Here is a 13,272-nt window from a genome sequence, read left to right as displayed (position 1 = left end):
CAGTCACTGTGTTCTGCTCTGGCCTGTTATGTTTTACAGCCCCTTGGCAGATTTTTTAAAGAAAAGATCCCGGTGCTGTGACCATTCAGACATGGAACCCAACCTTCCAGTTTCAGGGTGGCAGAGGAGAGGACCTGTGTCCTAGGTGGCATTTCCCTGGGTGTCCATTGCATGGGTATGCCCAGACTCTGGTCCACTGACAAAAATGCTTGGTGTTATTTAGTGCATAATAATGGTTAATTAGCAGAATTCCTGCTGAACAGCTTGATCCTAAAGCTCAGATGATCTCTCCCTGCCCCACTTTTCGTCACCTGAATGGACAAGTGACCCATAAATGCGGACTTGTATGAACATCTCCCCTCCCAGTTCCACTTTTAGTCCCCCTGATCTCTGAGAAGCTTTTCTGCTGGAGGCCATCGCTTGCAAGCAATTCCCATGTTGTGGAGATCCCTTAGGAATTAGGGGAGGATTATGCCCCCGAGCCTTAAATTTTTCCTTTTACTTGAGCCCTGCTGTTGGCAAAGAGAGCAAAAAAGGAGAATTGTAACACTCAAGCTCTTCTGAGCCCCCGACCCCAAGACTAGGTCTCCCCCACCATGAGATGGGAGCAGATAAGCCAGTGGCCTCAAGGGAGGGCAAGCACGTGGATGGGTGCTGTTGGGTTGCCACCTGTTTTTCTGGCAAGGCTCCTCTGCCCTTAAAGGTCAGTGACAAATGCATGCTCCTCTCCTTTGCCTCCCTGCCAGAGGAAGTTGCAAAACCATTTCTTTCTCTTCCACAAGCTCCTCTGCTAGCAGGGAGCTGCTGTGTTAAAGAGAGCGTGCCAGAATGCTGGCAGCAGGGGGAAGGATAAGAAGCGCCTGCGGAGCACTGCGTATTACGTGCCGTGTGCCTTGCCCCCTTCAGTGGCAGCACATGCAACTCTTGCTGTGTGTCCCGGAGTTGCTCCTCCACTGAAGTAAACAGCACAACCCTCAGGGACTGGGGCATCTGGGGCTTCGGAGCATCGGGGGGACTCTGGATGCACACCACTGGGAGGTGGTTGCTTAGCTCTCCGCTGCCCGTTAGCTTAGTCGGAGGAGTGGCTGTGGGTTTGTCCTTTGTGGGCAGTTCTAGAACCTGTGGGGTGACACCAGAGTACTCTGGGATTGGAGCCCTGCTCCATCTATAGTCAAGCCATTGACAGACTTCCGGCAGTCGGAGCAGCTCAACTAATTAATAATAGAAAGCTTCTGACAACTCAGCTCCTGTGAAGCGGCTATAAAAGTGGCCAGAGGTCAGGTTTTCTAGAAAGTGATTCTGCAGAGGGGGAGTTCCAGCAGCAGGCACTTTTGCAGGCTTGCCATTTTCCGAATCTGAATGTGGCCATGCTCTGGAGGCAGAGGGCTGCAGGGTCGGTGACGGGAGGTGGAGAGGCCGCCACTGTTGCTGCTTCCTGCACTGGAATCTCTTAAATCTCAAGTTCTCTCCAGCTGCCCAGATCTGTCCCTGTCTGTCCTGTAGCTGTGAAAACCTCCCATCAGAAAGCAGAAGCAACAATTGTGCTTAATACACAGAGACTGGAAGCGGGAGAACTTCCAGGAACATCAGAGGAGACTTGCTGGGTCAGGGCAAGGGTCCGTCTCAGCCTTCACTTGATTTACTAACCACCCATGCAGAATGGACGAGCAAACCTTGCCAGAGCACCCTCTCCCTGCTGCCCTCCGTCGCACGTGTGCCGCTCATCCGGTGGACACCAGATTGTAGCTGGCATCAGGGGCCGGGCTGGGCCTCTTGCCCGTTCTGCTGCGGTCTCCACAGTGGGGTAGCTCAGCCAGGCCTGCCGCCACACCCTCCCGGGGCTGCTCGTCAGCGTTGTCTCGTTTGAGGCACGATGGCCTCTGTGGGAGGAATTCATAGACACCCCGGTATGGCATGGGTGGGGAGGTGGGTGGCTGCAGCAGAAGGGGTGTTCCTGCCAAGGTCTGTGGCTGAAGCCTGTTTGGCGGGCCAAGCTGGTTGGGAGTGGCTGCCTTGGGGAAACGAGCTGCTCACACCGAGCAGGAAAGCCAAGCCGCACACCGGCTGCAGCACCGGAACCCTTCCACGCCACAGCAAGGCGGCGAGGTGGCAACGGCTTCATCGAGTGTTCAGATGTGATGGCCCTGCACAGACCAGGAAGGGGGTGCTGTACGTGTGGGGGACACGCAGGCATTAGTTTGCCCGCTGAAAAAAGCACTGCAGACCCAAGCCCTTGGTGGTGCGGTGAGGATCAAGCCCGGCTCAGCCCTCCCCACGCTCTGGGGTGCTGCTCATGCATTTTAGAAACAGGGCAGGACACACATGCAGGAGGGACACTGGCTTGCTGGGCTCGCTCACGGATTCAGAGAGGGCTGTCTGCAGGTTGCACACTACTTGGTTTGCATGGGTGTGAGATGTCCTTAGAACCAAGGATTTCTGAGCACGTGAATTTGAACCTGTTCAGCAGTCAAAGGCAAGTCTTTCTGTCCAAAGAGCTACTCCTTGTTTTTCAAAGTTTGCTTCAGCTCAGCAGGGGAAGGTAGTTTGCGTTGCTAGTATTGTTTAAATAATTATGAGTCAGAACTCGGAGCAAAATAGGCCGCCAAATAGCCATCCACCCAGTCATCCCAACAGTGTTGATGCAAACTGGCAGCCCTTTGTTCTGCATGCTGTGCTTAGTTCTCCACCCTGGAGGAGCTGGAATGCCCCTGCAAGAGCACATCTCCAGTCCACCTGGGGGCTTTGTGAAGCAGAAATGCAGGCACAGCTCGCCCTGCTGGATCTGGGCAAACATCACTGAAGGATGCAGCTTCTGCTCTGTGCGGCGTGTTAAAGGCACGGTTCACCTGTTTTTGTCACCTTCCCGCTCAGATGATTGTGTGTTCTGCAATCCTTTGCAGAACGAGGTCAGCGAGTTTGGTCCACTAGGACTGTGCCCGACATGGGGTCACCAATAAAACAAAAAGGACAGGCCAGCATCCTTGTAGGTCCTGCATGGTTTGCAAAAGTAGCAAAACTATTTAGGGGGACTTAGGGGAACTGAGCTAATGCAGAGTGTTGCGGTATGGAATTGAGTACTCTGGAAGAGGGCATGGCTGGCAGACTGGCCTCTGAACGCCACACTGCAACTTTCAGTTGAATGTCTTGCTTTTCACCGTAATCGCTCAGTACCTGGAATGACAAGGCAGGGCATTCAGGAACCATCCAGAGAAGTCAGCCAGCCAGCCTAACCTTTCCAAGACCACACGAAGTTGAGCAAACGGGATGTAATGCGCCGTCTCCTTTTCCTCTCTTCCCAGATGCTGCTGCTACTTTCCTGTGCCAAGATGGGTAGAGGGGCCTGCACAAGCGAGTGGAAGTTACTGGCTTTGCTCTCTACTGCCCCTGTAAGGCCTTTTCTTCCCACTGCACCAGAGCAGGAAAGGGTATTCTGGATGACCCCAACCCTAAGCCCCACTGATAGGATGGGGTGGAAAGACTGAGCAGTCCTGTTGGTTCTTTCCGAGGAAGAAGGAGCAAAGTCACAGCCAAGTCCTCCTCTGGAACCTGTAGCTGTACGCAAGCGACTTTGACATCTCCGATCCAGCAAAGGAGCAAGGGCTTCAGAACTTGCTCTCACCATGTAATTGAAGCACAGGCACCTCTGCAAGGGCTAGAACGGTGTTGAGTCATTTTACAAACACTTTTTTGTTTGTACTCTGTCCCTGGGCATTCAGACAATTTTAATTAAACTCTGGGAACCTGTGTACTTTGGACAAGAATTTTCTTTTGAAGTGCACCCATTGGAGGGCTAATAACAGAGCTGCAAGTAGTAATTGCAAGTACACTATTTATTTTCCAGTATGCTACAACCTGCAAGGTTGCAAAGTGCTGCAGTCGCAATTGAGACTTCATGATGCTATTGAAAACCATTCATACATTCATTTGAAAAATGTAACTGTTGGGCAACAGGTGGAGATGCTGCCCCATACTGCAGAATGGGGGGGCTCAGAGTAAGTGCCTCACCCAAGGGACAAATGTCTCTGGCTATTATTCCAAAATTTAGGCAAGATGCATAGGCCAACTAAGAGATCACGAAAAGCCTTTGAGATCTTTATAGAGATGAGGTCACATCATGCAGATACATTGTTGACTTGAGCAGTTTGGCTGCTTGTCCCTGCTCGGCCATGAAGCTTGCTTGGTGGCCCTGGGCCAGCCACGGATGCTCAGTCTAACTTACCTTTTGGGACTGCACTGAGGATCAACTGGAGAGGAAGAGACGACCCACAGCAGAGCCACCTTGCGTTCCTTCCAAGAGACACAAAAGGGGCTGGGTATAAATTTTCTTGAAACAAAACACATTTCCTGCAGCTTTCCTCTGCCTAGAAACACAGCTGTAGGCTCCCCGAGGGCCCCTCAGCCATGCCACTGATGTAAAACTAGCGCAGGCTGGAGTGAAGGGTCAGGGAAGACCAGGTCAAAGAACACTTGACCATGAAGCTTTTCAGACAACCTTGAAGCAATCATGCATGGAGCCCACCTTCCCTTGTGGGGCTGTTGTGTGTGTGTGTGTGTGTGTGTGTGTAGCGGGGATCCAGTGGAGAGGCTGATTCCAACACTCTAGGCACACACTTTGCTCCTCATTCCTATTCCATTCAGCTTCTCAGAGGGGCTTTCTCTGCAAAAAGAAATGTACATTGATATTTTAATGGCAATCTTAGATGTAGGTTAGCAATGCAATCCTATTGATCAACTCAGCCCCAATAGAATCAGCCCCAATCAATAGAAGTTTCTTCTATGTCAAAGAGTTTAGGATTGCATCCCAGGTTATAGAAGAGAATCTGCATATATGCAAGCATAATTTCCATGAATCGCAAAACAATGTCTGGCATCTCTGGACACAGCATTTATTCTTGGAAGCAACATACTGTGTGCTGTATCGATTTCTTCTAGCTTCAAGAATGCATTCACAAACATGTAAAGGTGAGAGTTGAGAGGTGAGCCTTGGCAGGCAAAAAATGGAGGGGTATTTCCCCTCGCCTTTCATCTATCATCTGAAGTTGAATTGGCCTGAATGGCAATTGGCAGTGATTACGCAGCCCCGGTGTGTTGCTAAGGGATTAAGCAGGCAGCTAGGCTGGCATAAAGAGCCTGGCTGATCGCTGAATAATAGAGTTCAGCCAGAGAAAGAGCTAGGGTAGTGCGTGGGGAGAGATGTTTGCATGCTGAAACCCAATCCCAATTTTATTCCCCAAGCTGAAAACAAAAGAGCATTTTACAACCTTAACAGTTGTCCCTCTTTGGGGTCAGACAAGTCCCCTTTTCTCATGACCCAAGGCTGTGCTTCAGATGATGCCCCCTGTGCAAGTCACCTAGCTTGCAATCTCTGGTGTCAACCAGGCGAGAGTACATGGCTGCTCCGGGACCCTTCGGATCTGTCTCAGCCATCCTAGCTGGCTTTCTCTAAACCAGGATACACAAGAGCATAATGTGGCCCCGGTGGATGTCACAGGGCTATTTTAGGAGGATTAACGGGGCAATGGAAAACCGGGATCCACCCACAGTGAAAGTGTAGAAACTTCTACAAGCAGTGAAGATTCATATCCGAAGTTGTCTTATTCAGCAATTTCATCAGCCTCTTTAATTAGCATTGGTGAGCTTTAGAGTGCAAATTTTTGCTGTGCTTTTTTAAGAAACATGAGCTTTCCCAGCATTGCCCAGACAGTGGAAAGGAATGAAAGTGGAAATGTGGAGAAGAGAATGGGCAATTTTCATGCTTGTTTTCCCCTTTTCTTCAGTGTCCATTGAAAGAAGAGAGGTTGGAAATTGATTGCCTCTGAACACAAACCTGTGAATCCCATACTATCACATTGTGACTGTTTCTCACACGGTTGCAGTCAAAACAGCTTTTTTCCAGCAAACCAACAGCCCCTCCTTGAATGAATGCCATTTGCATGCTTCATGTCCCCAGCTCACAGTCCTCCTCAGCTGAGGGGTTGCTGCTCCACTGTCTCTTTAAACAAAAGAAGTCTTGAAACTACCCAGCGTCCACCCAGCATCATGTGCGTGGAAGCAAGGATGAAGTGGAGCAGAACCAAAGATCATTCCAGATCGCCAGAGCTCATCTTGGCTTGCTCCAGAAGTTGGATTGCTTTGGGGTTTGAGTCAGCATCTACCAACGTCGTACGCTCCAGGTGTGTCGGACTGCACCTCCTATCAGCCTCAATTGCAGTCCAGTGCTTCTTGAGGCTGGACAGTTAAGGAAGGCTGTTTTAAGTGCTTAGAGAATACAAACCCTTGGTTATTGGTGAGCGGGGAGAGGCAACTGATCTTTGACGGTAGCTCATCTTTCTGCCCATGGAAACAACCCCTTGGTTTTGCCAACCCAAGGCAGTTTCCAAAATGAAGCCTCTTGGTGCCAAAAGCTCTGGATTGAGGCCTCCACCCATGAGTCAAAGGGCAGGTATGGGATGAATGGAAGTGAAGGAGGTTGGGCAAGCCAGTGCCTACATGCCAGTGCTGCAGCTTGTTTTGCATGGCACCTGTTGGGACCTTTTCATCTATAATGGACGGCTGGACCTGCCAGAGAAGGAAAGCCATGCCTGCACTGATCCTTCTCAAAAGGAGACGAGGCAGTCTGAACCAATATAGCTTTGACAAGAGGTGAAGCTAAAGGGCAACATCACTGTAGAAGATCATTCAAGGTGGCGTCCCAGTAGGGCACTTGAACAGAATCCGAAGCTAAGAAAAATGCAGAGATACAGGTGAGGGCAGGAAGTGTGCAAGAGACCCACTGGAGTTCAAGGGCTGGATGAGGTGGGAAAGGCCCAGAAGCTCCAGAATCTGATGTAAGGGAAAATACACCATAAGAAGGGTGCTGTTGGCAGAGCAGCTGAGACAGGCAAGCAAGGAAACCTCTGTCAAGAACAGCAGGGACCCCATGGGCCAACCTTCCATGTCATATGCATTCTATAATGCACTGCAGTTGTTGCTACATTTTTTCTTCCTATATACTAAGTAGAGTCATGTAGTGCTGGAGTACTAAGGAGAGTGGCCCTAAAATAAATCTCCAGATTGAAGAAATCTTCAGAAATATTCTGTTTGAATGGATGCCCTCTTTCCTATTCTAGGCCTGAGTATACACTGGCATTTTCCTGGATTACTTGCATTTTCATGAGGGAACTGGGCAAGCACATCTTAAGTTGATACCTGCTCGTAGGCATTCCATTCAGATTAAGGCAGACATGGCCAATATGTGTCTCTCATCATTCGACCTGTAACTCTCATCATTCTTCAACATTGTTTATGCTGACTAAGGCTGATTGGAGCAGTATGTCTAAATACCTGGAGGGCCAGAAGTTGTCCAGGTCTGCTTTAGAGCCATCTGCTTTCTGATTCATCATGTAGCACAGAGCTCATCGAAAGTGGCAGAAAATTCCACAATCTGCACATGCAAAGGAATTCAAAAAACGGTTTGACTAGCACTGGAGAGAGCTGCTGCAGGACAGAGCTCATCAGAGTGGCTAGAAGGACCAGTTCGGCATTAACCAGCTTCACATGTTCATACGCAGGAGAGTGAAAGGCACATTCTGTACCTAGCTACCAGTTGCATCAGGAGTAAGGCATTAATCTGGCCAATAATTCCCACACACATACTCAGTCTGCCTCTCCTTGCTGTCAGAACAGACTGATTTTCTACATCCTGATGCCCTCTAGGTATGAAGGACTACATTTCTAATCATCCCAAGCTAGCAAGGGCATTGTGGGATGTGAAGGAGAGAGATTTAATTATTCATGCATGGGGGGGGGACTGTCCCTCCCTACCCCTTCCTTACGCAGCACAACCTTACGTTACAATTTTGCCTCTGCCAACCAAATGGAAACTGGAAGTGTCTTCTTTCTTCTCCCTCTCGTTTGTGGAAAGTAAAGAAACATCTCCACTCTGATGAAGCACGAACAGCAAATTATTAGACTTAAAATCAAAATTTATTTAGAGGGAAGGGAAATGAATTTATAAGTGGTTGTTTCTCACAATAAAGACAGATAAATAAAAACTATTATGAAAATTCAATGGGTTGTTTGACTTTGTTTTTGCAAATTACAGAGGAAAAAATGAATTTTTTACAGTCCGTGATCTACTTAACTTTTTACATAGTTACAAATTAACATGTAGCAATTTAGGTTTTCCTTTCTCTCCCTCTCCGATGTACAATTTTTAAAAGTGTTTTGTTCAGGACAGGATAGATTTCCCCCAGAAATAGGCAACCCAAGTGAGAGGATCATGTCAACACATTTCTATCAGACATGCTAGTGCATTCCACCCTTGTCCAAAAGAATTTATCATGACAGACTTTGAACCGTAATCAAACTGAACAGGAAGAGAACTTTGCATATGAGAACTCCTAATGCCTGCAGCGTTTGTTCAGATATTACAGAAAACTACCTACCTCTATGTAACATAATGTGGAATACAATCTCCTTTCTCTGAGAAGAAAAGGAACCGAAGCAACAGGTTTTTGGCTAAGAAGTTCCCACCTCAAGTGAGATCTGTTTTGCTCCCACTGTTTTTTGCACCATTTTGCACCCATGCAAAGACCAGTGGATGCAAATAACACAAGATCGAACTATTCACTTTGTACTCCAGAGGGGAAACATACACACCTAATTGTGGATTGTTGCCTTTGGCATGGACAAAAATGGCATTCCAGTGCATGTGCCTGTGAGGACACGCATGTGTAAAGGAGATCTTCCGTTACTAAATGTAGATGGACACAAGCAATAGTTTTGGAAAGAATTGAAAGAAACTCAAGATAAGCCTTGCTTTTCATGTGTTACACACATTGTTTTCTTCACTACCATGTCCAAACAAGTTTTTTGAAAGCCTGAAACTTCTAAATCCTATTAGCACCAGCAAATGTGGGGTAAGCATACTCCTTGAGAACTGTGCCCAGTTTTCCATTCACCTTCAGTTTTCTGAGAAAAGCATTGTCTGTCTCCAAGCCTACGGCCCCTGTTAGGCTTGCTTTGGTGAAAAGATGCTGCATGTTAGAGGTTGTTCCCTAGCAGTGGTCCCTGCAGTGGTTGTTCCCTAGCATTTAATGCTCTGCAGGCTGTTTTTTTATTATTATTAATATGGTGCATCAATAATCAATATTTACAAAAGAAATAAAAAACACATACTTTGGGTTTCACAAGCCCAGCTTAAAAATAAGCAAACACAAAACAAGAAAAGGAAACTTAAGTAAATGTTTTTCTTTTTTTTTTAATCCAGACCTCTTTCAAACAAACAGAAAGATTTTTTTAATGCAAGCCCAGCTTGCAATCAAGAACAAGCATCATTAATAATAATAAAACCACAATGAAAGTAGAACTTTGTTTTTGCTGCCTCCCACTTTGCTTTTGGGGCATAAATTCTTTAAAGAGCTTCAGATTCAGCGGAGCTGCTAGAGGATTCCTTTGCTGGTTAAGGAAAACCTGACATCCCTGCTGTAGTCCCAGCACTGAGGGCTTGTGACAGAACCCTTCCATGCCGGTTTTGCAAGTTCTGAAAATAACTCCCGAGATGCTCAAAAGGGAGAAGGCATTGGGACAATAGTGCAAACCGTTGTTTTTGAAAAATAAACCTGAAGAGGTGGTAGGAAAAGAAACCTTCCAGATCCTTCATGGACTGGGGGTGTGTGATCTCACTCAAGCTGTCTACTGGGGGAAACCTCTGGGGTTGAAAATACTATAGCTGGGGACATACCTTCCCTTGGCATCTCTGTCTTTAGGAAGTCCTCATAAGCGAGGCAATAAATTTGCCATGGCACAAAATACAAGGCAGAACTTTCCTTCATCCAAACCCCAAGTTAGCCATTTGTACTGGGTCCTGCCCTTCCCTGGCACACTTCCTCCTCCCAGGGCAAGGAGGCGCACAGCTTAACCTTTAACGGATGAAGAAACCAAAGTCCTCCATGTTTGCAGAAACTGGCCCCAGAGTGTGCATGCATTCCACCCAGAGGTTCAGGCATGTTGATTCTGAAACTGGGTATATTGTTACCCATGGGGAGAACAGCAATGGCACCATCAGGTGTGAATTTGGAGCATGTATCTGTTGGTGCTGGTGGTGTGTCAGGAGGAGACTGGCTCTCCCTCTATGAACTCAGCCAACAGGTAAAGAAGGGATTGGAGGATCTGCATGAAGAACATTGCCTTGTCATGCTTGGGTATTTGCTCTGCCACTTAAACATTCATATGCATGACTAGGAAAAATCTGGTCTTGAAAAAATGATCTTTTGCTGAACTCCTTGGAAACTTGGATAGAGACATTTCTGAGCTGGAAAATTTATCATGAAGTTGGTTTTTTCTACTCCTCATTCAAATTTGAAAGGGATATTGTGTGAAAACTTCCATGTGGAAGGATGAAACCCATCAATTCCTGAAAAATATTTTTTTTCCACAGGAGGGGCTTTTCTAAACCTTATGAGAGCAAATTCATTTCAAAATGGCGGTGACATACTAACACAAAGTGATAGAACAGAGTTGGGAATTTTGAAATTCTTAACTGAGACTCCGTCAACAAGGCTGTCCTACAAAATGAATGAAGTCAGGGAAGTTAAGCAGACGAGAGACAGAAGTCCTGCATCACTGTTATGCTTCTGCTTATACAGCTGAGTTCCTATCCAATGTGTAGACACTCGCTTCCCACAACCCCCATGTCTTTAAAAATGGTTCCTAGCATGGAGATGCAAGATGATTTGGAGAAAGAGAAGATGTACACATGGACCTGGTCAGAGAAGCCAAGGGAAGAATTTGGGATTTTCCGCTTGATTTTGGAAATCTATCACCACATTGCTCAACTATCTCTCGTGCGGATCTCTCCAGCACATTAGCAGCTTTCCAGTGGAAGCTCCTTGACACTGAGAGCAGAAAGGAGTTCTTATGCCAAGAAGTCGGGCTGCATCCCGTTTTCAAGTCAAATAATGCTGAGATGGGCTGCTGCAGTTTTGAGGTGGCTTCTAAACCAGCCTATCGGGTTTTTCAGAGGACCCCTTTCATGTATTTTATTTCAGCTTGGGAGTCTTGGCCAATTTGCATACATTGTTTTCTGTCAAGCAGAACATTCCAGATAATTTCCCCAGAACAATGCACCTAGTCTGAAAATCCCACCACCAAAGCCATGCCAGGTACACATTGGTCCTCAGATTCTTTAGTCAAAACTCCCCCTAATAAAGTGGAGTTGGTCACTCTGCCACTGCCTGGCCTTTGTCTATTCTCAAAATACAGATATGGAGGAGGTGCCAGTGGCAAAAGCATTTGAGCCAAGCATCAAAAAGGAAAGAACTATTTAATATTGATACAGTCCCTGAACACTTCGTAAGGTATCATCTAACCCTTTAAGGGCTGAGCTAAGCTCACCCAGCTTTTCTGTACAAAATTAAAGCATATCCCAAAGGATATACAGGTACATTTATTTATATATGTATATATTTATATAAGTATTTATATACACAATTTATCTATATATACCAGTGCACAAACACTGCTTGATGAGCCCTGACTTTTGCTCTGAAGGGCTTCTATGTTTGGCGGTGTTCCCCTGGGCTGTCTCAAGACACATCTTCCTCATCTTTGGACAGCAGAGGAGAAACATGGAGCTTCTGTCTAGCCACCATTGCACACGGGGTGGAATCTTTCTCAGAGTGGGTGCAGCTAAAACCGAGCCCGCCCGGTCTGGGCACCTCCAGAGTTCCTTCAGAAGTGTTTGTTCTCCTTCCTCTGTGCATTCAGACACTGCTTTAAATCATCGTGGATCCAGGAAAACAGAATGATGGCCTCACCCTGACGGGGTGAAGAGAGAGGGGAGGTCAGCAGAAAATCTCCTCACCTTCTGGTGCTGCTTCTGGGGAGTGAGCATCTGAGGAGGGAAGGAACCAGAACAGAAACATCAGAACCACACTACAGGGCCAGACCTCTCCTCCTCCTTTCCCCTACTCAAAAGCTTGTCCACACTCCAAAAGCAACCCCCATTCTATTTCCATGAATGGAAAAAGGAAGCAGGCTTATCCCTTTGCTTTTTCACTCTGATCTCTGTCGTGGCCCATACTTGGGGCTCGAGCTTAGCTGCCAGGCTGCCCAGCACCAGAGATCCAACTCTGGACAAAGTAATCAAGAGGGCCTCTGAGTGTATGCTAACTACATTTCTTCCTCTATAGGAACAAAGTAGTCTTCTAGATGGACTGACTTGAAACCTAGTCTCTCTGTTCTGAAAATTAACTGCTGCCCAAGTCAGCCAGGAGCTCATTCATTCATACAGGGATTTCTGGCAAGGCCGAATGTGGACATGGGAGATTCTCCAAAACTGCCTCCAGCCCCACCGATAGGCTGTCAACTGCTGTGGGCTGTGAAGACTAGCGACTAGCAGAGCATCACTGACTGTGCTCTCAGTGCGCATCACATCCAACAGCGGCACCAATTCCCTACCACCTGCCCAAGAAAACAGCTGCACGGAGTTCAGGCTGGGATGCGGACTGGAATCCTAATCTGAAGACTCAACGGGCCTTTGCATGTGGCCTGCCCTGCCTGCTGAAACGGTCCCAACTTCATGTGTTGCTGAGGGAAGCTGCTGGGCCAATCTCCCAGCCTGGCAGGAGGAGGTGTTCCCAGTCAATCCACCCCCTTGACTCCTGAGACCTGAAGAAGTGTGTGGCCAACTCAGAAGAGCCCCTCGCTTACCAGCCGGCTGTGAGCGGTGCCCCTTGCCCTTTTTCTTCTTCTCCTTCTTCTCTTTCGGCTTGGCCAAGCCGAAGAGGCGGGTGGGGGCCTGGCCATGGCCCTCCACTGGCTTGATGGACTGGCCCGACGACGTTGTCCCGATCAAGTGGAAGGCGCTCTTCTCCTTGTGTGTCCTTGAGAGGCTATTCCGTTTGGGTGATGCAGGGAGCTCCACGTCCAACTGGCCCTGCTTTGGCAGGGAGGAGCTCGGGTGCCGGAAAGAGGGGTCCATGGTCTCGGGAAGGGAGGGGGTCCTGGCGATTTTGGCATGCTGGTTAGAAAGCTGCAAAAATGAAAAATACCAGTCAGATGAGAGGCATTCACTGGGAAGGCACTCCTCCCTTGCTGTCATTCTCCCAGCCTCCGTAAGACCCTGGGGGAAACACCAGTTAACTATCATCCCAAGTCGCAAACAGATGGCTTTGTCTCCTATCAGGGGCCATCAGCACACCTGGATGTGGAGAACTATCAATCTGTCCCAATGGTTCTCTTTCCTTCCAAGTAGCTCTACATCTCCTGTCTATTCCTGGGTCCAAAAAC

General features: G+C 47.8%; 2 protein-coding genes across 21 annotated transcripts in view; one reads left to right on the top strand and one right to left on the bottom strand.

Annotated features, from left to right (window-relative positions):
* Positions 1-8,050, top strand: part of KLHL25 (kelch like family member 25) — a 116,536-nt gene extending 108,486 nt beyond the window's left edge. For all 10 annotated transcript variants that reach the window (XM_044444977.1, XM_044444972.1, XM_044444976.1 and 7 more), the window contains one exon: positions 3,300-8,050. The gene's annotated coding sequence lies outside the window, so the exon portion shown is untranslated. The remainder of the gene's footprint in view (positions 1-3,299) is intronic.
* The window catches only part of AKAP13 (A-kinase anchoring protein 13), a 268,166-nt gene continuing 262,837 nt past the window's right edge, over positions 7,944-13,272 (bottom strand). For all 11 annotated transcript variants that reach the window (XM_044444959.1, XM_044444962.1, XM_044444958.1 and 8 more), the window contains 2 exons: positions 12,694-13,015; positions 7,944-11,875 (listed from right to left, as the gene is read on the bottom strand). In XM_044444959.1, the coding sequence (XP_044300894.1) occupies positions 11,826-11,875; positions 12,694-13,015 (372 nt within the window). In that variant the 3' untranslated portion in view covers positions 7,944-11,825. The remainder of the gene's footprint in view (positions 11,876-12,693; positions 13,016-13,272) is intronic.

This window comes from Varanus komodoensis, unplaced genomic scaffold (genome assembly GCF_004798865.1).
Source record: "Varanus komodoensis strain SLA01 unplaced genomic scaffold, ASM479886v1 scaffold46_3, whole genome shotgun sequence".
NCBI classification, from domain to species: Eukaryota; Metazoa; Chordata; class Lepidosauria; order Squamata; family Varanidae; genus Varanus; species Varanus komodoensis.
This window is presented reverse-complemented; position numbering and strand designations above follow the sequence as displayed.